Consider the following 23,819-nt stretch of genomic DNA (forward strand, 5'->3'; position numbering starts at 1 on the left):
ATCTCCAATGCTTTAAAATGGACAAAAAAAAACAGAGACACGTGAAAGAAAATGGAAAACAACCATCAAAATGGATAGAAGAATAACCAGAATGGCAAAGGCTCATCCACTGATCAGCTCCAAGATGATCAAAGACAGTCTGGAATTACCTGTAAGTGCTGTGACAGTTAGAAGATGCCTGTGTGAAGCTAATTTATTTGCAAGAATCCCCGCAAAGTCCCTCTGTTAAATAAAAGACATGTGCAGAAGAGGTTACAATTTGCCAAAGAACACATCAACTGGCCTAAAGAGAAATGGAGGAATATCTTGTGGACTGATGAGAGTAAAATCGTTCTTTTTGGGTCCAAGGGCCGCAGACAGTTTGTGAGACAACCCCCAAACTCTGAATTCAAGCCACAGTTCACAGTGAAGACAGTGAAGCATGGTGGTGCAAACATCATGATATGGGCATGTTTCTCCTATTATGGTGTTGGACCTATATATCGCATACCAGGTATCATGGATCAGTTTGGATATGTCAAAATACTTGAAGAGGTCATGTTGCCTTATGCTGAAAAGGACATGCCCTTGAAATGGGTGTTTCAACAAGAAAATGACCCCAAGCACACTAATAAACAAGCAAAATCTTGGTTCCAAACCAACAAAATTAATGCCTCGCAGATGTGAAGAAATCATGAAATACTGTGGTTATACAACTAAATACTACAATAGTTTTGAGTTTGTAGCGTCAACAGCAGATGCTACTATTACTGTGAACACCCCCTTTTCTACTTTTTTTTTTTTACTAATAGCCCAATTTCATAGCCTTAAGAGTGTTTATATCATGAATGCTTGGTCTTGTTGGATTTGTGAGAATATACTGAATCTACTGGTACCTTGTTTCCCATGTAACAATAAGAAATATATTCAAAACCTGGATTAATCTTTTTAGTCACATAGCACTACTATTATTCTGAACATTACTGTATGAGTACGTACACTACCAGTCAAACGTCAGGATACACTTTCCTATTCAACTGAATGGAAATTGTGTCAACTGTTGACTGGGACTGTATATTTTCTTTATTTATATTGTGATGTGTAGAGTGTGCAGGGTGCACATCAGCCCTCTGATGCCTTTCATTCAGTTTAAATGAGTTCAAGATAGATGTATTTATTGGGAAGAAATCCAGCCCAAAACTGAATTGAGGGTTTTTTTTTTTTTTTTAATGAAGTGCAGTCAGGTGAACTTTGGACTTTCTGGTTTGTTAGCAAATGAATCAACTGAGTCACAGGCACTGATATGTTGCTGTGCTAAGATTAAGGTTAAAATGGCCCAAAAAGTACAGATACTTAATGTAGTAATGTATTCTTTATTTTTTGGCATACTGAGGCGGACATAGATGCTATAGAGTCAAATAAAAACAGAAAAAGGGAGGTGTTGGTCTCGTCGGGGAGGTGGTGGTCTCGTGGTTAAAGCATCGGGCTTTGGTGTGTGTGCGTGTCTTTGTGAATGTGAGGCATAATTGTAAAGCACTTTGAGCATCTTATGCAGATGGAAAATATAAATGCAGTCCATTTACCATTTAAAAACAAATGGTTATACATGTTTATGGAAAAGTACACTGCTTTGGTACAGTGGTGCATGTGGTAAAGCATGTTGTGAAACTGGACGACTGGTGGATCTGTTACCAAATACTTGTGCATGTCAATGTGTCCTGCAAAAAAAGTTACAAATCCCAAATCCATTAAAGAACACAACCTTAAAAATGTGAGGTAACCAGACATCTCAGGTGTTTTGAGTCCGATTTGAGGCCAGTTTGCTGGTTTGTAGTGCTTTATCTCCACAGTAAAAGAGGAAACTTGTCATTAGGCCAAACAGACTTATAATTCAGCAAAAATAGTATTTCAGAGTGAGTCAGGAGGCTGATGGGAGTTTTGTCACCTGTAGTTTTGTAACTATAGACTGGGAAAGAAAGTGGTTTCCAGTGACTCATCTGTCCTCTCTCTCTTTCAGGACACAAATCGTAGGCAGCAGGGAGCCGCAAAACAGCACGCTGCAGTCCACTGAAGAAGAAAAGAGAGGGAAAAAGTTCATATTACTCTGGGCTTCACAATGGGAGACGGACTGTATCTTCCAGCGGTTGGCAGTACCTTGGTCCCTGTAGCCATCGGCTTTTTGACCCTTCTGCCTCACATGCTTCTGGGTAATCCAGCGGCATCTGCAGATGAGGAAAGCAGCTCGGCACTGCTGCACAGGGTGAAGCGAGGCTGGGTGTGGAACCAGTTCTTTGTCCTGGAAGAGTACACCGGACTGGAACCACTCTACATCGGAAAGGTCAGCGCTCACAAATGTGCTGCAAATTCAGTGGCCAGTCCTTCTGTACTGTGCAGCTGACCACACTTAGGAGTGAACGAGATGACTGCTAATATTCCTCCAATGTATATAGAAATACTTATGACCCCAAAGAACCACTGAAAAGTCATATTCTTTATTTACAAGAAAAAAAAGAACCTCATAAGTGTTCTTATGTTCATATATTTGGATAAAGGATATATAAAGATGTAACTAACAACTATTTTCATAAGTCGATGAATCAGTCTTTTTATTATTAGATTTTAGGTCCATAAAATGTCAGAAAATTGTGAAAAAAGATAGTCAGGTTACTGCCAGACAGAATTAGATAAACTAGTAAAATAATCCAGAAAATATTGACACAGAAGCTGAAATCAGAAAATTTGGATATATTTGTTTTTAATGATTCGATTTTCAAAATAGTTCATTCATTTAATCATTGCCACTCTCATACTGAATGTGTTGCACAGTTAGACACAGAAGCTATGGCAGAACCCAACAGCGCAGTGCGTTGATTAACAATGTACTGCTGTACTGCTACTTTATAAGCTCTAACAATGTAAAATTGTTCATCTTGTAGTAGAATGTCTGCCAACATTTTGGAAGTGAAAATGCAGACAATAAGGCTAATCATCACATGGTGCTACTGGGTTCATCATAGTAGTACTGCAATACATTCTTAATACTACTGGGTTTTGTCATAGACAACAAAGATGATGAGGAGGTGATTGGAAGCGCAGTGTCAAGGAAAGGAATGTGAAAGCACAGGTGGTGGTGAATTTTGCAAAAAGGATGGAAACACTGTGGTCAATACATATTTTAAGAAGAAGGTGTAACAAGGTGACATAAGAGCTGTGGAAGGTGCACAGATGTGAACTGTATCATGTGCAGGAGATGCAACCTAATATAACGATTGCAGTCGTAAGGTGGAAGCAGGGGCCAGCAAAGCCAACATGGCAAAGGAAATGGTAAATGGATTGCATTTATATCGCACTTTTTCATTTGCATCAGATGCTCAAAGTGCTTTACAATAATGCCTCACATTCACTCCGATGTCATGCTGCTGCAATACAACGCACTCACTACACACCGGGAGCAACTAGGGGATTAAGGACCTTTAGTGATTTTCCGGTCAGGCTGAGATTTGAACCAAGGATCCTCTGGTCTCAAGCCCAATGTTTAACGACTAGACCATCATCTCCCCCTCGAAAGGAAGCACAATGACGGAGGTGAAGAGAGTGAGAACTGAACCAAGTATAAGAAGGAGAAGACTGCTCTGTCAGATTAATTCAGGAGGTGAGATAGACGTCGGGTTAGAGATGCTCAATGGTGACTGCAAAGCAGTTAGAGACACAAGTAGGAAGATATTTGGTTTGGAATCTGGGTAGTGAAAGAAATACAATTAAACATGGTGATAGAACAAGAAAGTCCTGGAAATAAGGAGGAAGAGGAAACGAATTGTGATTGTCAGTGAAATAGAAGTATACAGGGTTACAACGTGGTGTGGTGTAAGGTGAAGAGAGAGGTGCAAAGGCTAAAAAAAAACTATATGGTGAGTTGTTTATGAAGCTGGACACTAAGGATGGAGAAAGAGATTTTACTGATTGGTCAGACAGAGGGACTGAGCTGGTACGACTGTTCAGCAGGTCAGGGTGGTAAAATAAGCAGATAAAAAATGTGCCAACAAGCAAGTGCAGTGCATTGAGAAGGTGGGAGTATTTTGAGGAGGTGATTAAAAATAAAATGAAGCAGAGAAGGTTGGATGATGTGGAGAGACTTAAAAAGGGCAACTGGTGCAGCAGCTAATAGAATATTTAGAGCAAAATCGTGCAAATGGTGATACAAGCACCAAAGTTGGCACAAATACTCCTTAGACATTACTCTTGAAAAAACCAGCTGGTCACTTGAATTATTGATTGAGCGAATAGTGTTGTATGGCTGGGGGTGCCTGGCTGCCTTTTGTTTCTGTCTTCTGTTCTGTCTTTTGTTTTTCCTTCCAGGTGGCTTGCGTTCAGGACTGAGTGGCTGCGTGGCTGAGCTATTAGGACCTCACCCTGATCACCTGAGGCTGGTCATGTGCAGCTCGTCAGGACTCACAGCTGTGGTGCATCTACATGGATTGGGGCATGGTGGCATTTAAGTCTGGAGTACACAGTGTGTATTTGCCAGAGACTCGACCTTGTGACCAGACGGGTGAGATCGTCATCTTGAGAGCCATCTCATCAGCATGGATGCAGAGACCGTCCAGGTTTGATGCCATGGTCTGTGAAAGAGGAGGGGGTGAGGTCTCACGCTCGTCAGCACACTTCCTGAGGTACTTTAGGTTTTGTGACTAACATTAGTACAGTCAGTAAATGTGGTGTCCCTCACACCTTATTATATTGAGCTGTTATGTTAGTCGTTTAATCAGCTTCCACTGCAGTTGAGAATGTGAACTGGGTGTTCCATGCCTGCAGGGTGGGAAGCTGATTAGTGATTAAGCCAGGAAGTGTTTGCTGTTTATGTACACCTTTGAGTGGTATCTCTGTGTGTGGAGTGTAGACTCACCTGATGGTTTCTTCTTTCACAGACTCGGTTTGTCGCGGCCACCTGGGGGGTGTCGGCGGGGTCCTTGGGTCCGAACTGTTTCTGGCTCCGGACCGTTTGTACTGCTAGGAGCGCACCGTATCTCCACCTCGCAGACCGCGCACTCATTTGTTTGTAATTTGCACATCACTGTTATGTTATTAAATTCAGTTATCCTTTGTACCGTGCTCTGCTTATTTTATACTGGGTCCTTCAAACGCTGGTCGGTTCTCTGTCCTGCGTCCGACACACAACAATAGTCTCTGGCCATACATCACGGACCCAGCGGTAGCACAGGCGGTACCACGCCGGGAAGGCGGCAGCAGACGTTCAGAAGTTATCCGGATCAGTTGCGGGTGCTCTCCGCCCAGATGGTGCGTGTCGGAGTACCCATTATTGAATACTGATTTGAGCTCTCTTGCAGCCGTTTTCCTGTGTTGTTGCCTTATCCGTGGGTCGTGGTGGAGTGTGACTAGCGACGGCTTCGCGTCACACTCCGACCGGATATGAGGTAACAGGAGCTGCATGAGTGGGTCTGTAATTGGTGAACGCGCACGGCGGAGCTCTGTGGCACGGGTCGCTGTGCTTCCTGTTGTTACAGTTGTAGCCCCGTTTCCCCGGGTAAAGATAGCTACTGCGTCTGTTGTGTCAGCTCCGGCGTAATTTAGTTGAAGCACATTTTGGTTGTGTGTTACACATAGCTGCGCACAGGGAAAGCAGCATGAGTTGTTTTCTCTGTTACCAAAGGGGGTTTTATTTTCAGCACTTTGGCTCCCTCTGTTGGTGACTGAGTCACATTACCGTTAATGCTCTTAAGGTGGAACAGGTGTGTTCCATTTGTTTGAGCTTAACGGTATGAGTCACTGATTAGTTTTGTGTTGGTTCATTTTTTGTGGGTGTTTTTTTTAGTTGGTTTTTGGGTGAGTTTTTTACACTATTAGTGTTCTGGGGTCGTGCCCTTGCAGGCTGTCTGGAGCATTAAAAGGACACAGTTAACTTTATGTTAGTCTGTTAGTCTTTCTTTTTATTTCTTTTGGTTTCACCTCCCAGGGTTGATGGGACGTTCCTCTGGGGGGTGATGGGGGGGTAATTGGGTTGTTTTTTCTTTTTTCTTTTTTTTTGTTTTTGTTATGCCCTCTCTTCTCCTCTGGCTCCAGCCGTGTGAGCCGTACGTGTCGGCGTTGCTGGAGTGGTGCAGTTTGGTTATGCTGGGCATTTCCCAGGTAACCTCTGCACCTGGGGGGGGGGGGGGGGGGAGTTCGGGGTGTTGTTTTTTTTTTTGTTGATTCCCTGTTCCACCTCCGGCCTCAGCGTGCCGTTGAGCCGTCTGCCATCGGCGTGGCTAAGGTTTGGGGCAGTGGAATATACCCGCAGCTGGTGGCTGGTTTGGAAGTCGGAGGGGTGGCGCCGTTTTGTGCCGTCTGCCATTACCGCTGTTCCACTCCTCCCGGTTGACTTCTGGGGTAAAGTCATGGTTGGTGACACTGGACGTGCTTCCAGTTTCCACTGCGCCGAGGGGGTGGGGTTGGGGTTGTTTTGTTTGTATGTTTTTTTTTTTCCTTTTGTTTTTCCCCCCAGTTTCCGCCCTCAGGGTGTGACTGTGGTGTCCTCTGGGGGGGAAAGGGCTGTGGGTCCATCTAGCCATAGACGGCCGGGGCTGGGTCCGTTGGTCATGAGGGGGGGCGTCTCCTGGGGTTTGATGGAACGGTCCTCTGGGAGGCGCTGGGAGTCCCCGTGGGTGACTTTGGATCCCAGAGGGACCTCGGCTGTGGTTATTACTCCTGGAGCTGGCGGGATGTCCTCTGGGGGGTGTTGGTCCCTACATGTCGTCGGGGGGAGGGGGGTGTTAGCGTTTTTATTTGCAAGCTTAAGTTTGGGTTGTTTTTCTTTTCTCCTCTTCCCGGGGTTTGATGGGACGGTCCTCTGGGGAGGGGGGGGGGGGGGGTTTGGTTGTTTGTGTTTGTCTTTTTTGTTTTATGACTAATCAGACTTTAAACATGGTTGGACAAAGGCTGACCGCACAGGTTCAAGAACTCCTGGCCACACCTGTGCAAATTGACTGACAAACAAGGGCAAAGATGCAGTCAGAGGAGAAGACGTCAACCGTTCTGTTAGATGAAGATTCTGTTGGAAGATGAATGCAGATACGGTTTCCAGCCATGGTCCCTGGACCATGGTCCAGGTTTGATGCCATGGTCTGCGAAAGAGGAGGGGGTGAGGTCTCACGCTCGTCAGCACACTTCCTGAGGTACTTTAGGTTTTGTGACTAACATTAGTACAGTCAGTAAATGTGGTGTCCCTCACACCTTATTATATTGAGCTGTTATGTTAGTTGTTTAATCAGCTTCCACTGCAGTTGAGAATGTGAACTGGGTGTTCCATGCCTGCAGGGTGGGAAGCTGATTAGTGATTAAGCCAGGAAGTGTTTGCTGTTTATGTACACCTGTGAGTGGTCTGTCTGTGTGTGGAGTGTAGACTCACATGATGGTTTCTTCTTTCACAGACTCGGTTTGTCGCGGCCACCTGGGGGGTGTCGGCGGGGTCCTTGGGTCCGAACTGTTTCTGGCTCCGGACCGTTTGTGCTGCTAGGAGCGCACTGTATCTCCACCTCACAGACCGCGCACTCATTTGTTTGTAATTTGCACATCACTGTTATGTTATTAAATTCAGTTATCCTTTGTACCGTGCTCTGCTTATTTTATACTGGGTCCTTCAAACGCTGGTCGGTTCTCCGTCCTGCGTCCGACACACAACAAATAGGATTAATAAATGGAATAGTTTTGATTGTGTTGAATGTGTGGTCTCCAAAGTAAAGGTCAAACAAGGTCAACGTCCATTGGATTCTATGACATGTGACATATGTTACCCCGTAACATGATAACTAAGCATGATACATGGTCCAAACTATTCCTTTTTAAAACCCTGTTAACTCGACTAATAATTTGTATTATTTTTTTTTACCAAGATTGGAGCAACTTTAACTTTTGTACAAACTGAAACTGTCACCATTTTTACCCCATAACTCCTGATCATTCAGTCATAGATAGTCCAAACTATACCTTTTTGGAATCTTTGAGATCAGACAAATAATGTGGTGTAGTTTTCAAAATGATCTGAGCATTTTTAATTTTGACCCCTGTATAATTCTTCAGTAGACCTGGCCGCCTACTGAAAATTCAAGTGGCCAGTTTTTTGTTTTTTTTTTTCCAAAAGAGTAATGTCTAAGGAGTATTTGTGCCAACTTTGGTACTTGTATCACCATTTGTACGATTGCTTCAGTTATCTTCGGCACTAAACAGATTAGGAAAGATCAAGTGAGGACAGTGAGGAAAAGGATGAAGAGTGGAAAGTTGGTTGGTATAGATGGCATCCCAGTGGAGGCGTGGAGTTGTTTAAGTGAGATGCCAGAGGAGTTTTAAAATATACTTTATTAAAATTTTGTTAAGTTAGCGCATGCCTGAGAAGTGGTGCCAATTTTAAAGAATAAGGGTGATATGTAGCACTGCAATAATTACAGAGACAAAGTTGTTCAGCCACAACATGAAGTCTTTAGAAAGAGTACTGGAAGTTAGACTGAGAGGAGAGATGAAGATCCGAGTAGTAATATAGTTTCATGTTGAGAAAAAAAGCACTACAGAGTTGATGTTCGCTTTGAAAGTATTGACGGATAACTATAGAGAAAGCTGGAAGGGCATCCATTGTATGTTTGTAGATTTAAAGAAAGCCTGTGGGTACAGACAGGAGCCGTGGTATTATAGGAGAAAATCTGGAATAAGATAAATATAATGTGGAATTATGATGGTGGTGCAGGATGCATACAAGAACAGTGTGACAGTACTGAGGTTTGTGGTAGGAATGAAAAATAGGTTCAAGGTGTTTTTTCAATTTATTTTCATTTATATAGCGCCAAATCACAACAGAGGTGCCTCAAAGCGCTTCACACAAGTAAGGTCTAACCTTACTAACCCCCAGAGCAACAGTGGTAAGGAAAAACTCCCTCTGAGGAAGAAACCTCAAGCAGACCAGACTCAAAGGGGTGACCTTCTGCTTGGGCTATGCTACAGACAAATTACAGAACAATTCACAAAATGAATATACAGGAAATGTTGTTGGTGCACAGGACAGGAGGGTCAGCACAAATACCACACGCATCTCTGGATGGAGCTGCATCTTAAACAGAGGGAAAAAAAACAGATTCAGGCATCAGAAAGACAAGAAATACAGTATAATTTGTCAGCATTAAACAAGAAAAACAGGAAATACTAAGGTGATCACCGGCCACTAGCCCTAAGCTTCACTAAAAGACCCAGAATTTAGGTAAAGTTGAGGCCGTGGCACGCTCCGTTTCATAATAAAATTAATTAAAAGCGTAAAAAGAGCAGAACTATACTATGCCAGTATGCTAACCATACAAAAGGGAAAATAAATGCGTCTTAAGTTTGGACTTGAAAGTCTCCACAGAATCTGACTGTTTTATTGATGCAGGGAGATCATTCCACAGAACAGGGGCATGATAAGAGAAACCTCTATGACCTGCAGACTTCTTATTCACCCTAGGGAAACAAAGTAGTCCTGCACCCTGAGAATGCAAAGCCGGGGCCGGTACGTAAGGGGTGGTGGAATTGCCTCAAGATCAGATCTGACTGCATTCTTCTTTGCAGTGGTGATGAACAGGTTGATGGTTGGAATCAGACAGTCCATGAGCCAGTCATGAATTTTGACCTAATCGGTACCACTTAAGGGGAAAAAAACGACACTTAGAATCCAGCCTCAGTGTAAAAAGTTAATGTTGCTCCAATTTCAGCAAAAAATTATGCAAATTATTGGTTGAAATAAAAGGATCAATAAATGGAATAGTTCTGACTGTGTTGAAAGCTTTGTCTCCAAAGTAAAGGTCAAACAAGGCCAACATCCATTGAATTCTATGACGTGACACATGTTACCCTGTATCATGATAACTAAGCATGACAGATGGTGCAAACTATTCCTTTTTAGAACCCTGTTAACCCAAACAATAATTTGCATAATTGTTTTACAAAAATTGGAGCAACTTTAATATTTGACCCCGGTACAAACTGAAATTGATCTTTGTCACCATTTTCGCTGTTTTGAACCCATAACTCTAGAACATTCCATCATAGATAGTTGGAATCGTTTTTTGGAATTTTTATGATCAGACAAGTAATGTGATATAGCTTTCAACATGATTGGAGCATTTTTAAAGTTTGACCTCTGTGTAATTCTTCATTGATCCCTACCTGGCTACTGCTCCACCGTGGCATGGCTATCATACAACCCCTGGCAAAAATTATGGAATCACCGGCCTCGGAGGATGTTCATTCAGTTGTTTAATTTTGTAGAAAAAAAAGCAGATCACACACATGACACAAAACTAAAGTCATTTCAAATGGCAACTTTCTGGCTTTAAGAAACACTATAAGAAATCAAGAAAAAAGGATTGTGGCAGTCAGTAACGGTTACTTTTTTAGACCAAGCAGAGGAAAAAAATATGTAATCACTCAATTCTGAGGAAAAAATTATGGAATCACCCTGTAATTTTCATTCCCAAAACTAACACCTGCATCATATCAGATCTGCTCATTAGTCTGCATCTAAAAAGGAGTGATCACACCTTGGAGAGCTGTTGCACCAAGTGGACTGACATGAATCATGGCTCCAACACGAGAGATGTCAGTTGAAACAAAGGAGAGGATTATCAAACTCTTAAAAGAGAGTAAATCATCATGCAATGTTGCAAAAGATGTTGGTTGTTCACAGTCAGCTGTGTCTAAACTCAGGACCAAATACAAAAAACATGGGAAGGTTGTTAAAGGCAAACATACTGGTAGACCAAGGAAGACATCAAAGCGTCAAGACAGAAAACTTAAGCAATATGTCTCAAAATCCAAAAATGCACAACAAAACAAATGAGGAACGAATGGGAGGAAACTGGAGTCAACGTCTATGACTGAACTGTAAGAAACCGCCTAAAGGAAATGGGATTTACATACAGAAAAGCTAAACGAAAGCCATCATTAACACCTAAACAGAATAAACAAGGTTACAATGGGCTAAGGAAAAGCAATCGTGGACTGTGGATGACTGGATGAAAGTGATATTCAGTGATGAATCTCGAATCTGCATTGGGCAAGGTGATGATGCTGGAACTTTTGTTTGGTGCCGTTCCAATGAGATTTATAAAGATGATTGCCTGAAGAGAACATCTAAATTTCCACAGTCATTGATGATATGGGGCTGCATGTCAGGTAAGGCACTGGGGAGATGGCTGTCATTACATCATCAATAAATGCACAAGTTTACGTTGATATTTTGGACAATTGAAAGGATGTTTGGGGATGATGAAATCATTTTTCAAGATGATAATGCATCTTGCCATAGAGCAAAAACTGTGAAACGTTCCTTGCAAAAAGACACATAGGATCAATGTCATGGCATAGGGTCAATGTCAACGAGCAGATCTGATTTGATGCAGGTTTTAGTTTGGGGGATGGAAATTTACAGGGTGATTCCATAATTTATTCCTCAGAATTGAGTGATTACATATTTTTTTCCTCTGCTTGGTCTAAAAAGTAACCGTTACTGACTGTCACAATCTTTTTTTCTTGATTTCTTCTAGTGTTTCTTAAAGCCAGAAAGTTGCCATGTGAAATGACTTTAGTTTTGTGTCATGTCTGTGATCTGCTTTTTTTCTACAAAATTAAACAACTGAATGAGCATCATCCGAGGCCAGTGATTCCATAATTTTTGCCAGAGGTTGTACATTTTTGTGTAAGCCATGATACACTGAGGCTGGATTCTAAGTGTTGTTTTTTTCCCCTTAAATGGTACCGAAAACCTGCTTGGCCCATGGACTAAATGAACAGGTTGAGCCTGGAGAGGTGAAGGTATGCACTGGAGAGAAGGGGAATGAAAATCATAAGAGCATGCCTTAATTTAAGGCATTGTCTGTAAAATAAGTGTACTTGGCAGTATTGCAGATGAAAATAAGGTGTTACACTCCAAGAGTAAAACAAAAAACAAAAAAAGCCAGAGTCACAGAAATATTGTAGGTGTCATGATAAGTACCTCGGGATGGGATTTACATCCACCTCACATGACCATCTGTTGCGACCAGTGGTGGGCACAGAGCCGCTAACTGCTAATTATCAAAACTAATGTTTCATTTTCGGATTACTTTTTTCAGATAACTTTTAAAACCATCAGCCGACAAATTAGCTTCTGATAAATTTAAGTCAGAATTTTAGACCGCTAACATATTTTTGCAAGCAGGGTGAATAAAGCTTAACAGTTAAAAACATTTGTGAAGTCTGAAATCAAAGACTTTAATACCTACCTGTTAAATGTTTTCAGCAGACAGACAGCTCTATCCTCTGCAGACAGAGGAGAGCCTGGTACAGGGGGAGGGGAGAGGGGGGGAGAGAGAGAGAGAGAATCACTTCTTTTTACACCATACTGACTTGCCGGCATATCACGCAAGTCATTAACAGGCATACAGTTTTGACTTATGGTTAAAATTTTAACCAAACTAATTACAGACAAGTTATTTAAATTAATTAAATCTGGCATTTTATAAGTGAAAATATCAGCTATATGTTTTAGTTTTAAAGTAATGCACTAGTTTTGAAGGGTTTTAGTGTTTGGGACACACATGCTGCAATGCATTATGGGTTAAAGTTTCAGACGCTCTGAGCAGGGTGCACTTTAACCACAGCACATGGACAACAGCATTAAACTCTTTGTATTCACCTTATTCAGCCCAACCCACTTTTACAACAGAGGCATTTCCATTTTGTCTTAGGACTTCTGGTGAACGGTGTTTTCAATATAGAAAATGGAAGATATTACATAAGACAAAAACCTTTTTGAAAAGTTCAAAGGGAACAACTCTGGCTCACGCATGGGTTATAACAGAGCGGGAAGATGACATGAAAAAGTGGCCCTCGATTATGTACGCAGATATTGTTAACTACTTTGTGTGGACGGTTTGGCTATGAGGAACTATAAAAGCACTGAAGCCTATCAATATCTCCTTGAATCAAGTTAAAATACTAACCGACAAGTAGTACCACCGTAATGCCAAGATTACGTAAAGCTAATGTACGTATGGTGTTATTTCATGCAGTGCTTGGTTGTATCAAATGCCAGAAAATGAGTAAATTAGATAGCAGCTAACGATACAAACACAGCTTACCCATGTAGCAGGATTGGGAAGAATATAATGTGTTTTAGGATATTTGAAATTATCACTTGTGGATAATTTTACCTCAAAGAAGGGCACCACATATTTGAAGCATAGGTACTTTAATTTAAACATTCATTAATTAATCATTCTTAATTTAATTACTCAGTCTCAATCTTTCAGTCATACGTTCTGCAGGTCAGATCTGACACCCTCTGTGAAACCATACAAAATCACAGAACTTCACACGTTTAAAACATTTATTTAAGCTGTTCCTTTAAGCTGTTCGTCAGTGGTGATGTGTCGACCAGGGTTGAAGGATGTGATGCAGTTGGTGACAAACGATCCCCAAACACCTGAAATTGCTCACTGCGGATGTCGCTGTCATCAAAGTGTAGGTGACGCATGATGTCTTGGAAGCGTTTTTGGGACATAGTTACAAATGATCTGTGGGTTTCCCAGGTTTGCTGACCAGCAGTCACGCAGTGATGGAACCTTGGTCAGCCCCCGCAAGATGACAATAACAATAAATGCCATTAGTTCAGGGAGGGCCATGAACCAATCCTCATGCTCTGTTTGCTGTGCATGTTGAACAGTCCAGTCTCGATTGAGATGAAGCATGTCCAGAGTGGTGAGGCACAAGAAAGCTCTGAAGGCGACTCGAGATGGGACTTGGACTTCCTGGCCTTAGCCGTTGGCTGTCCATCTGTGTCGTACGCAGATGGAGGGGTGAAATGGAGACCCATCCCCACCTGTTCTTCTTGTCGCACTGTGCCATCTTTCGCCGTCTCTGTCAGGCCAGTCACCCAACTGAGCTCTCTTTTTTGGTTGAGGAGCAGTCTCTTCATCTGTAGTGTGAACAAATTCAATTATGAGCAAGGGAATGTCAAATGATATCACAAATGCATGCATAGAAGCTAATAATAATAATAATAATAATTCCAGTACATCTGAAATAGTTTGGCTAAGGTGCTAAGGTGCAAGGACCTCATTAGAAGTAGAACCAAACAAAACAAACGGAGGCCCACGCTCAGAAACAAAATGGAGGCTGTCTGATGCAAGACGGCCCAAAACTCTATTCACATGGTGCTATGTGCACCACCATTTCCACCTTCCTGCCTGAAATGAAATATAAAATAGGAAATAATATGAAATGAAATCTAACCTGAAGACAGCTCAGACAGCTCAGAGTCTGAATCCGGCTGAAGGTTTATGTCTTCTCCATCCGAGTCACAAGGGTTTACTCCATCCAGGACCATTTCCAATGCCTGTTGAGTGTTGAATCTTCTCTGCATCTTCGTTCCTTGGAGAGGAGGTTCGTACACCACAGACTTCTTAAATTCTTGTGCAGTATGGGATTTATCCACCTCAGCACAAAAGGAATTATCTCTCCTTTGAGAGCAAATTGCATATACAATAGGCTCTCAGATGGGTCAACCACACCCTTGTCAGCATGTCCCCTCCTGTGGTGCGCCAATGATCACCTCATTTACATAATAAAATGAGTGCTCACAGGTGATTTAGCAGATTAGCTAAAAGCCATACAGCCGATCAGCTGCCCTGTGGGTTTTATAGGTAGAACAGCCAAATTGGGGGACTTCTAGTGTTAAATCGTCACATGTTGTTTCTTTTTCTTTTCTTTTTTCTGTTACAACAATAAAATGCACTTTTTAAACGTGGTTACAACTTTATAACACTGTACATAATTGTTACATGCCCTTCCCCAATTCGTCCAACAGGGGCCACTCTTGTTCCATGGACTGGAAGGGACTGGGTTTTGGATTTCATCACAAAATGTGAACTCTGTCAATTGGGGTCGATTTGACCAGAAAAACTAGACTGCGATCAACAAGTTGATGGCAATTCTTCAGGAGATGTACTTACTGGAATCTTGTTGTAAAGACCTATTTCTAGGACTTTGGGGGCAGATATGTCTTCCTGTGGTCTGTTTTTTATGAGAGAGGAGCTGGCAACATCTGGTTTGGGATCTTGATAAGGATTCACAATCTTGTAAGGAATGCACTTTAGAGAATCTTAAATCCTGGAAGGTGGGGGGGGCCTCAGAGGGTCTCCCTTTGACACCTCGAGATATACAAGGCCTTGATGTGTTGAATTTCTTCTTTGAAGAAATTCCATGACCTCTGCTTGATGCAAACTTAGGACGTTGTTGGGAAAGTGTAGGTACACGGACCCACAACAGGGGCGCAAATGAACGGTCAATGGAGTAGGTCAAATAACAACACTTTACTGTTGTGAATGTGCACAACAATACAACAGATTACAACAATGGTCAAAGTCAATTCACAAAGATGTCGTGTGGGTAGGCTCGAAGATAGGGGACGTCTGTCCAAGGCAGACCGGAACCACACGATTTCCTCCGCCACCAGACCCGGGAATACTGGAGCCGCCAAGTCCCGACTCCCAGGTGGCCACTGCCTCCGCGTGTCGGACCTGGTACTGCTGGCGAGGAACAACAAACAATTAAATGTGGGCGCGTTTGCACCCAGCAATCCACACGGCAGGAAAACTACCTCCACCTCTCGTGGATAAGGAGTCCACACTAACAATGCACTAGTCACAAGAATACTGTCAAACAGTCAGCTGAGGTACGTTACCTTCCAGGTAGAACGATATCTCGGCAAAGAGGTGGAGACGTCGTCCTGCTGATATACTCCTGCCGATCAGATGATTGGTAACAGCTGTTGCAGGTGATGCGTGACAGCTGTCACCCTGGCTGCTCCTGTGAGGCGGCTGCGCCCTCTGGTGCCTGGAGCCCGCACTCCAGACAGGGCGCCCTCTGGTGGTGGGCCAGCAGTACCTCCTCTTCTGGCGGCCCACACAACAGGACCCCCCCCCTCAACGGGCGCCTCCCGGCGCCCGACCAGGCTTGTCCGGGTGGCGGCGGTAGAAATCGGCCAGGAGGGCCGGGTCCAGGATGAAGCTCGTCTTCACCAGGAGCGTTTCTTCAGGTCCGTACCCCTCCCAGTCCACCAAATACTGGAAGCCCCGGCCCCATCCTACGGACATCTAAGAGCCGGCGCACAGTCCAAGCCGGCTCGCCATCGATGATCCGGGCAGGAGGTGGTGCCGGACCGGGAGTACAGAGGGGTGAGGTGTGATGGGGCTTGATCCGGGACACGTGGAAAACGGGATGGATCCGCAGTGAGGCCGGAAGCTGAAGCCTCACTGCGGCTGGACTGATGACCTTGATGATCTTGAACGGACCGATATACCGGTCCTGCAGTTTAGGGGAGTCCACTTGAAGGGTTATGTCCTTAGTAGACAACCACACTGCCTGCCCTGGCCGGTACGTAGGGGCCGGGGTCCGCCGATGGTCTGCATGGGCCTTCGTCCTCATCCGGGCCTTCAGCAAGGCAGAACGGGCGGTACGCCACACCCGACGGCACTTCCGTAGGTGGGCCTGGACCGAGGGCACACCGACCTCTCCCTCAACCCCCGGAAACAAAGGAGGTTGGTACCCCAGACACACCTCGAAAGGGGAGAGGCCGGTGGCTGTTATGGGCATACTCGATCCAGGCCAGATGGGTACTCCAGGCCGCCGGGTGCGCGGCTGTCACGCAACGCAGGGCCTGCTCCACCTCCTGATTGGCCCGTTCTGCTTGCCCGTGGTCTGGGGATGATACCCGGATGAGAGACTCACCGTGGCCCCCAGTTCCCGGCAGAAGCTCCTCCAGACTTGGAGGAGAACTGGGGACCGCGATCGGAGACGATGTCTGTTGGGATCCCATGCACCCGGACGACGTGGTGGACCAGGAGGTCCGCTGTCTCCTGGGCCATCGGGAGCTTCGGGAGGGCCACGAAGTGGGCCGCCGTGGAGAATCGGCCACTATCGTGAGGATGGTGATGTTGCCCTGGGACGGCGGGAGGCCCGTGACAAAATCAAGGCCGATGTGGGACCAGGGGCGATGGGGCACGGGCAGCGGCTGGAGCAGTCCCGAAGCCCTGCGATGGTCAGCCTGCCCCTGGCGCAGGTGGTGCAAGCCTGGATATAATCCCGGACGTCGGCCTCTAGGGACGCCCACCAGAAGCGCTGCCGGACAACTGCCACGGTTCTTCACACCGCTGGATGACAGGAGAGCTTAGAGCCGTGACAGAAGTCCAAGACTGCAGCCCTAGCTTCTGGTGGGACGTACAGTCTGTTCTTCGGCCCAGTTCGGGGTCCGGGCTTCGTGCCAGGGCCTCCCGGACGGTTCTCTCTACGTCCCAGGTGAGGGTGGCACACGATAGTGGACTCCGGGATGATGGGTTCCGGTGGATCCAACAACTCCGTTTTGACTTTCATCTTCATGTACCCGGGACAAGGCATCCGATTTCTGGTTCTTGGTCCAGGGATGGTAGGTGATCCGGAAGTCAAAACGGCCGAAGAACAGTGACCAGCGGGCTTGCCTGGGGTTCAGCCGCTTGGCGGTCCTGATATACTCCAGGTTCCGGTGGTCAGTGAAAACCGTGAATGCACGGACGTTCCCCTCCAACAGATGTCTCCACTCTTCAAGGGCCTCTTTCACCGCAAGGAGTTCTCGATTGCCGACATCATAGTTCCGTTCGGCCGGGGTCAACCTGCGGGAAAAATAGGCACACGGGTGAAGGACATTATCGGTCTTCCCGCTCTGGGAAAGCACAGCTCCTATCCCTGAGTCTGAGGCGTCCACTTCAACCACTAACTGGCGACTAGGATCGGGCTGCACCAGAACGGGTGCAGACGAGAAGCGCCATTTCAATCTCCTTGAACGCGGCATCGCAACGATCTGACCAGGTGAAGGGGACTTTTGGTGAAGTCAGGGCTGTCAGGGGGCTAACTACCTGACTGTAGCCCTTAATGAACCTCCTGTAGAAATTTGCAAAGACGAGGAACTGTTGCAGCTTCCTACGGCAAGTGGGTTGGGGCCAGTCTCTCACCGCCGCAACCTTGGCCGGCTTCCGGAGCGAGGAGTTGGGGGAGATGATAAACCCCAGGAAGGACAAAGAAGTGCGGTGTGAAACTCGCACTTCTCGCCCTTCACAAACAGCCGGTTCTCCAACAACCACTGCAGGACCTGACGTACATGCCGGACATGAGTCTCAGGATCCGGAGAAATGATGAGTATATCGTCTAGCTATACGAAGACGAATCGGTGCCAGGAAATCCCGCCAAGACATCATTAACCAATGCTTGGAAGTCGCAGGGGCGTTTGTGAGGATCCGCAAACGGCATGACCAGGTACTCAAAGTGACCTAAGGGGGTGTTAAATGCCGTCTTCCACTGTCTCCCTTCCGGATCCGAACCAGGTGATACGCATTCTAAGATTCTAGCTTTGTGAATATTTGGGCTCCATGCAGGGGCGTGAACACTGAATCCAACAAGGGCAATGGGTATCGGTTACGAACCGTGATTTCGTTCAGCCCCCTGTAATCCATGCATGGACGTAGTCCGCCATCCTTTTTTCCCACAAAAAAGAAACCTGCACCCATCGGGGAAGTGGAATTCCGGATCAACCCGGCAGCATAAAGAGTCCCGGATGTAGGTCTCCATTGATTCGCGCTCAGGTCGTGAGAGGTTGTACAACCTGCTGGACGGGAACTCAACGCCTTGGAACCAAATCAATGGCACAATCGTACGGACAGGTGGGGGGGAAGGGTGAGCGCCAGATCCTTACTGAACACATCTACAAGGTCATGGTACTCCACCGGCACCGTCCCTAGATTGGGCGGGACTCTGACCTCCTCCTTAGCCTGGGAACCGGGAGGAACCGAGGAACCTAAACATACCCGATGGCAGGTCTCGCTCCACTGAACCACTACCCCGGACGGCCAATCGATCCGGGGATTGTGTTTTAACATCCAGGGGAACCCTAAAATCACACGGGAGGTAGCAGGAGTCACAAAAACTCGATCTCCTCCCGGTGATTTCCTGACACCACCAGAGTTACAGGTAGTGTCTTATGTGTGATTGAGGGAGTAGGGAGCCATCTAGTGCCCGCACCTGCACAGGCGAGGTAAGCGCCACCAGAGGGAGCCCTATCTCCCGGGCCCATCTGCTGTCTAACAGATTCCCTTCAGAGCCCGTGTCCACCAGTGCTGGGGCCTTCAGGGTTAAATCCTCATAAAGGATTGTAACTGGGAGTCGTGTGGCAATGTGGGTGTGTCCCACGTGAATGTCTCGGCCCACCCCTAGCCCAGTCTCTAGGGGCGGGCGTTGGTGTTTAAACCGCTCGGGGCAGTCTCTTACCTGATGCTCTATCGAGCCACAAACAAAACACGCTCCGCGGGCCAGCCTCCTCTGTCTATCTGGTGCCCTAAATGTGGCCCTGCTCGTGTCCATAGCTTCGTCAGCAGGGGGAGCTGTAACCACACAGAGCGTAGGGGCCGTGGAGCGTGGGGAGGGCGGGACGCGGTCGGAACCGGAAGGGAGAGGGACGGCGCGTGCCCGGCCACGCCCTTCGTCTCGTTCCCGACGGCGTTCTTCTAACCGATTGTCTAATCGTATAACTAGATCAATAAGCCCGTCTAAATCCCGCAGTTCGTCCTTAGCCACCAGGTGCTCCTTTAGGACCAACGACAGTCCGTTTACAAAGGCGGCGCGGAGGGCAGTGCTATTCCAGCCGGACCTCGCAGCCGCGATGCGGAAGTCGACTGCATAGGCAGCTGCGCTCCGGAGCCCCTGTCTCATTGACAGCAGCATGGCTGAAGAGGTCTCTCCTCTATTTGGGTGATCGAACACTGTTCTGAACTCCCTCACAAACCCATCATATGTCTGAAGGAGCCGTGAATTCTGCTCCCAGAGCGCTGTAGCCCAAGCGCGTGCCTCACCGCGAAGCAGGTTAATTACATAAGCTATTTTGCTGGCGTCAGTCGCGTACATGGACAGGACGTGTGCGAAGACGAGCGAACACTGCATAAGGAAGTCCGCGCACGTCTCCACACAACCTCCGTACGGCTCTGGAGGGCTCATGTATGCTTCCGGGGAAGGTGGAAGGGGTCGTTGAACGACCTGTGGAACGTCACTGTTACGCACAGGGTCGACAGGAGGGAGGGCGCGCTTCCACCTGCGCGGCGAGAGCCTCCACCCTGCGGTTAAGGAGGACGTTCTGCTCGGTCATTAAATCCAACCGAGCCGTGAAAGTGGTGAGGATCCGCTGCAACTCACCGATCATTCCTCCTGCGGACGCCTGTGCGCCCTGTTCTTCCATTGGCCTTCAACAGCCGGTTGATGCCCCTCGGGATCCATGACGTTGGCCGAGATATCCTGTTGGGAAAGTGTAGGTACACGGACCCACAACAGGGGGCGCAAATGAACGGTCAATGGAGTAGGTCAAATAACAACACTTTACTGTTCTGAATGTGCACAACCAATACAACAGATTACAACAATGGTCAAAAGTCAATTCACAAAGATGTCGTGTGGGCAGGCTCGAAGATAGGGGACGTCTGTCCAAGGCAGAACCGGAACCACACGATTTCCTCCGCCACCAGACCCCGGGAATACTGGAGCCGCCAAGTCCCCGAACTCCCAGGTGGCCACTGCCTCCGCGTGTCGGACCTGGTTACTGCTGGCGAGGAACAACAACAATTAAATGTGGGCGCGTTTGCACCCAGCAATCCACATGGCAGGAAAACTACCTCCACCTCTCGTTGGATAAGGAGTCCACACTAACAATGCACTAGTCACAAGAAATACTGTCAAAACAGTCAGCTGAGGTACGTTACCTTCCAGGTAGAACGATATCTCGGCAAAGAGGTGGAGACGTCGTCCTGCTGATATACTCCTGCCGATCAGATGATTGGTAACAGCTGTTGCAGGTGATGCGTGACAGCTGTCACCCTGGCTGCTCCTGTGAGGCGGCTGCGCCCTCTGGTGCCTGGAGCCCGCACTCCAGACAGGGCGCCCTCTGGTGGTGGGCCAGCAGTACCTCCTCTTCTGGCGGCCCACACAACAGACGTTGAATGTTGGTACAGCTTTCCGCTACACCCGTTTGTCTCACTAGCATCCACCGTGGCTTCTTCGACAGAGCGTTGTAGTCCAACCATTTCTCTGGGTAAGGATGCAGTGCTGTGGGTTTTTTCTCCACAAAATAAAAAAGAACAGACATAGGGACATTTGGGTGGATTTTTCAAATTCAGCGCTTTTAGCCAGCACCAGAGATCCTTGTCTTTCGATGGAGGACGGAACAAGTTAAATGCTCACCCACAGCACTCAGATCTCTCCTTTCCATGTTCAAAACATTGTTCTTAAAGCGATAGTTTCCTCTTATTCCAATTGTTGTGGCACCCCACAAACTGAACAATTAATGCTGTTCATGTTTGGACACTTCTAACGTACTGTGTTCCCACGTAGCTAATCATTAGATGCAGTGGCAAGCCGGAAGTGTTTGACAAAATGGAGTCACCCACCCTGACTTCCTGAATAAAGTGAATATGTGCCCTAAAACTCATGTGAATATATTCTCTGGGTTTATAGACGTTGTTATTTTGTTTGTTATTTTGCTTGTTTTATGTAACATGCCAGAAGCTGGATTATTTGGAATAACACACAGTTTTGTCTTTACACATTCTGCTGCAAGCAGTGCTTCTACTTTTAGACAGGCAGAAATGGAGACTATGGCAGAAACACAAACAACTACAGTTTTCATTCATCATAATGGCAACATGAGACTTAACAAAAATTACTAAACCAATTCACTATAAAACACAATAAATCAGTAACAATAACACTGATTAAACTAACATGAACCACAGCAACATTTAAAATCCCAAACTCCCATGGTGCATTGTAGCATAACAGCCATGTTTACTAATTAGCTGAAATTGCTAATTTCTCCAAAATATTAGTCCTATCAACTTTGTTTTTCACAGCATTCATCTTTGACCTAAAATACATAAGTATACAAAACGCAAAATGTCAGTTCTCCCCAGGTTTTTGTGATCAAAGCCATACACATGCACGTAAACATGCACACAGAGGCCACTTAGCTATTATAATATAGAAAAGCTGAAACACATTGAAACAAATGTGAGCAAAAACCCCTAAAAAGGTACATTACCTTTTTAAGGTAATGTGTTGCACACTGGCAGTGTTAATTTAACACTGCCAGTGTGCAATGCCAATCCAATGAAGGTGGGACATTGTGTGAAATGTAAACAAAACAAATACAATGATTAGTTAATAGTGGTTAGTACAGGTATTTTATCCATGGGTTATTTATTTATTTGCCAATCCTCTTATTAAGTCATTATGCCAACTTTTGCTTCAAAACATTGACTATACATGTGTTTGAAGGTACAAACTTGGAAATATCCATAAAGTTTTGCAGCGTCACAGCCATGGGATCTCATCATGGGATGTGAACGGTGCCTCAGCGTAGGTCTTACAAAGACAAACAGCAATCCCACTCTTGCACATAATGTACTGTCTGTCGGGGAGTGCATCAACCTGGATGCCATCTGCTGCACAGCCAGAGCCAAGCAAGCTTAGTGCAGGAATGTAAACGAGAAGGTCTTAGGTGCCAGTCAGCTGCCCGTGTAAACATAAATAAATCTGATGTGTATTCCCTTTATGCATAATGTGCACACCAAGGTCACATTCACACTTGCAGTAATTGATCAGTTCTGTGATGCTCAGCGGGAACAAAATAAAAATGTTGCAATCAAGCAGCAACCTCAGGAATTGAAAAGTGAAACCAAAGCAGAAATATCCAAACCTGCAGTCCCCCGAATTACCACTTGAAGCTGGCTATAAAAGCAAGTCGATCCCCAGAATTGGCCATGTTGTTACTTTTTCTGTAACTCTCCTGTTTAAGCTATTTCATGCCATAAATTAATGCGGAATTGAAGGGGTGACTGAGTGACAGCTTCAGTGCCGAATCCCACCGCTAGTCGTGGCTGCTACCTGCTGTGTATTCAATTCTGTTTGTACTTTTTGAGCATTTTATTGCAAATATGTGAGATAATATGGCTTACTGCGGGGTTAAATGTACTAACTGACTAAGTATGTGCTCCAGTATTTATGCTGAGTTAAATTTTAGTATTTAATATGTATGTAATCAATGTTGGTAATAATTAGCACCTATTGATAGCTTGGCAGTGTTAGCTACATTGATGCTGCCAACGCTTATTGATACAGTATGCTGTACCCAAGCCACCCATTATGAAAACCATCACCCCCGTTTGCATTGATATGATTATCACAATATGACTCATCTTCAAATGTTATTTTAGCAACAACATAACTGACCTTATAGGGGGACAGTTACAACAATTTCAGACAGATGTACAACCCCAATTCCAATGAAGTTGGAACGTTGTGTGAAATGTAAATAAAAACAGAATACAATGATTTGCAAATCCTCTTCAACCTACATTCAATTGAATACACCACAAAGACAAGATATTAATGTTCAACTGATAAACATTTTTGTTTTGTTCAAATATTTGCTCATTTTGAAATGGATGCCTGCAACACATTTCAAAAAAAGCTGGGACAGTGGCAACAAAGGATTGGGAAAGTTGATGAATGCTCAAAGACACCTGTTTGGAACATTCCACAGGTAACAGGACAATTGGAAACAGGTGGGTGTCATGATTGGGTATAAAAGGAGTACCCCAAAATTCTGAGCCATTCACAAGCAAAGATGGGGCGAGAATCACCACTTTTTGAACAACTACATGAAAAAATAGTCCAACAGTTTAAGAACAATGTTCTCAATGTTTAATTGCAAGGAATTT

The 23,819-nt window shown here is 45.5% G+C and overlaps 1 protein-coding gene across 2 annotated transcripts in view; it reads left to right on the forward strand.

The window, feature by feature from the left end:
- Positions 1 to 23,819, forward strand: part of LOC117507890 (cadherin-20-like) — a 298,581-nt gene that overhangs the window by 196,094 nt on the left and 78,668 nt on the right. For both annotated transcript variants that reach the window (XM_034167659.1, XM_034167663.1), the window contains exon 2: positions 1,997 to 2,317. In XM_034167659.1, coding sequence (XP_034023550.1) covers positions 2,096 to 2,317 — 222 coding nt within the window. In that variant the 5' untranslated portion in view covers positions 1,997 to 2,095. The remainder of the gene's footprint in view (positions 1 to 1,996; positions 2,318 to 23,819) is intronic.

This window comes from Thalassophryne amazonica, chromosome 1, assembly GCF_902500255.1.
Source record: "Thalassophryne amazonica chromosome 1, fThaAma1.1, whole genome shotgun sequence".
In the NCBI taxonomy this organism is placed as follows: Eukaryota; Metazoa; Chordata; class Actinopteri; order Batrachoidiformes; family Batrachoididae; genus Thalassophryne; species Thalassophryne amazonica.